Source organism: Empidonax traillii, unplaced genomic scaffold (assembly GCF_003031625.1).
Source record: "Empidonax traillii isolate 1590-97213 ecotype Southwest subspecies unplaced genomic scaffold, ASM303162v1 scaffold1699:size72841, whole genome shotgun sequence".
In the NCBI taxonomy this organism is placed as follows: Eukaryota; Metazoa; Chordata; class Aves; order Passeriformes; family Tyrannidae; genus Empidonax; species Empidonax traillii.
The window spans coordinates 57046-58738 of record NW_020956892.1 but is presented as its reverse complement, the minus strand read 5'-3'; the positions used below and the strand labels follow the sequence as shown (position 1 = coordinate 58738).

The 1693-nt window shown below is 66.9% G+C and overlaps 1 protein-coding gene across 1 annotated transcript in view; it reads left to right on the top strand.

The window, feature by feature from the left end:
• GRINA (glutamate ionotropic receptor NMDA type subunit associated protein 1) overlaps positions 1-1693 on the top strand; it is a 4996-nt gene that overhangs the window by 920 nt on the left and 2383 nt on the right. Inside the window, exons 2-4 of the mRNA XM_027908411.1 lie at positions 259-595; positions 1220-1332; positions 1404-1604. Of these exons, the coding sequence (XP_027764212.1) occupies positions 289-595; positions 1220-1332; positions 1404-1604 (621 nt within the window). The 5' untranslated portion in view covers positions 259-288. The remainder of the gene's footprint in view (positions 1-258; positions 596-1219; positions 1333-1403; positions 1605-1693) is intronic.

The following is a 1693-nucleotide window of genomic DNA, read 5'->3' as shown; positions in this document are numbered from 1 at the left end:
GGTGGTGATGCGGAGGGGGGTGATAGCTGTGGGGGTTTGATGTCTGTTGGGAAGTGATGGGGAGAGGGGCGATGACTGTGAGGAGGGGGCGATGGCTGGAGGGGGTGATGGCTGGGGAGGGTGGTGGAGGTGGGGGATGATGGCTGTGGGGAAGTGATAGCCGTAGTGGGGTTGATGACTGTGGGGGCTGAGGAGGAGGACGGTGATGGCCACAGGGGCTGAGGACGCCGACTCTGACCCCCTCTCCCCCCTCCCCAGCACAAAGGCGGCCGCAGCCTGCGGGACAAGATGTCCCACGAGAAGAGTTTCCTGGTGACGAATGACGGCTTCGCGGGGCAGCAGCCGACGGCCCCCCCAGCCTACGCGCAGCCCCCTTACCCTGTCGCCCCGTACCCCCAGCCCCAGTTCGCCCCTGCGCCCTACCCCCAGCCAGGCTTCACACAGGGGCCAGGGCCATATCCGCCGCCAGGGCCGTACCCCCCCGCCGGGCCATACCCTTCAGGGCCATACCCACCACCTGGGCCGTACCCCCAGGGCCCCTACGGGCAGCCGCCCTATGCCCAGCCCCAGCCCATGGTCCCCGGCGACCAGGACTGTAAGTACCAGGGAAGGAAGGGGGGAGGGGGGGCAGGGGGTATGCTCCTGGCTGGGGGACTCCAAATGAGTGTATGGCTCATGCCTGGGGGGCTCCCAGTGGGTGTACGACCCCCGTTTGGATTCCCTACGGGGTGCTCCCAGGGGGGTGTACAACTGCCCTGGCTCCTTGCTGGGGGGCTCTGGATGGTGTATACAGCCCTCCCCTCTGGCTCCTGTTGGAGTTTGTGGGCTCCAGGTGTGTGGGCACTGATGGCAGCCCTGGGGGGCTCCCCTGCAGGAGGGACCTGTTTTGGCAGCACTGTCCCTGTTGTGGCTCAGCTGTGTGGATGTTGAGGGTGGGTCTGGCAGGTCACACAGCTCAGGGGTCCTGAGCGGGGCAACAGGGGATTCCCCTGCGAATCCTGGCTCCTGCCCCACATGTCCCGGGGGGCACTCGGGGTGGGCCCTGCCCACTGGGGACATTGCTAGCCATGACCCTGGGTAGGGAGACGCTGCCCGGGGCCATGTCAGCTGTGACGCCTGGCTTTGAGGGACACAGAGCCCTGCTCCCCACGGCCCCTGGGATGCCCCTGGGACCTCCAGCCCCACTCAGTGGTGTCCCTCCCTCCCTCCCTCCCCACAGCCCCCCTGCACAGCACCTACCACGAGGACGGGCCCCCCTCCTACTATGACAACCAGGACTTCCCGTCAGCGCACTGGGATGACAAGAGCATCCGACAGGCCTTCATCCGCAAGGTGAGACACGGGGAGCTCTAGGGGGGAGCACGGGGCGGTGGGGGCCCCCTGTGACCTGCCCCTGTCCCCAGGTGTTCCTGGTGCTCACGCTGCAGCTGACCGTCACCTTCGCCTTCGTGACCGTCTTCACCTTCGTCAAAGGCGTGCGGGGCTTCGTGCAGCGCAATGTGTGGACGTACTACGTGTCCTATGCCGTGTTCTTCATCTCCCTCATTGTCCTCAGCTGCTGCGGCGACTTCCGCCGCAAGCACCCCTGGAACCTCGTGTCCCTGGTGAGCTGGGGGCTGGCCCAGGGGGGCACATGGCGGGTTTGGGGGTGCCGAGCTAGAGGCACATGGTGGAGTGGGTGAGTGGGGGGGGG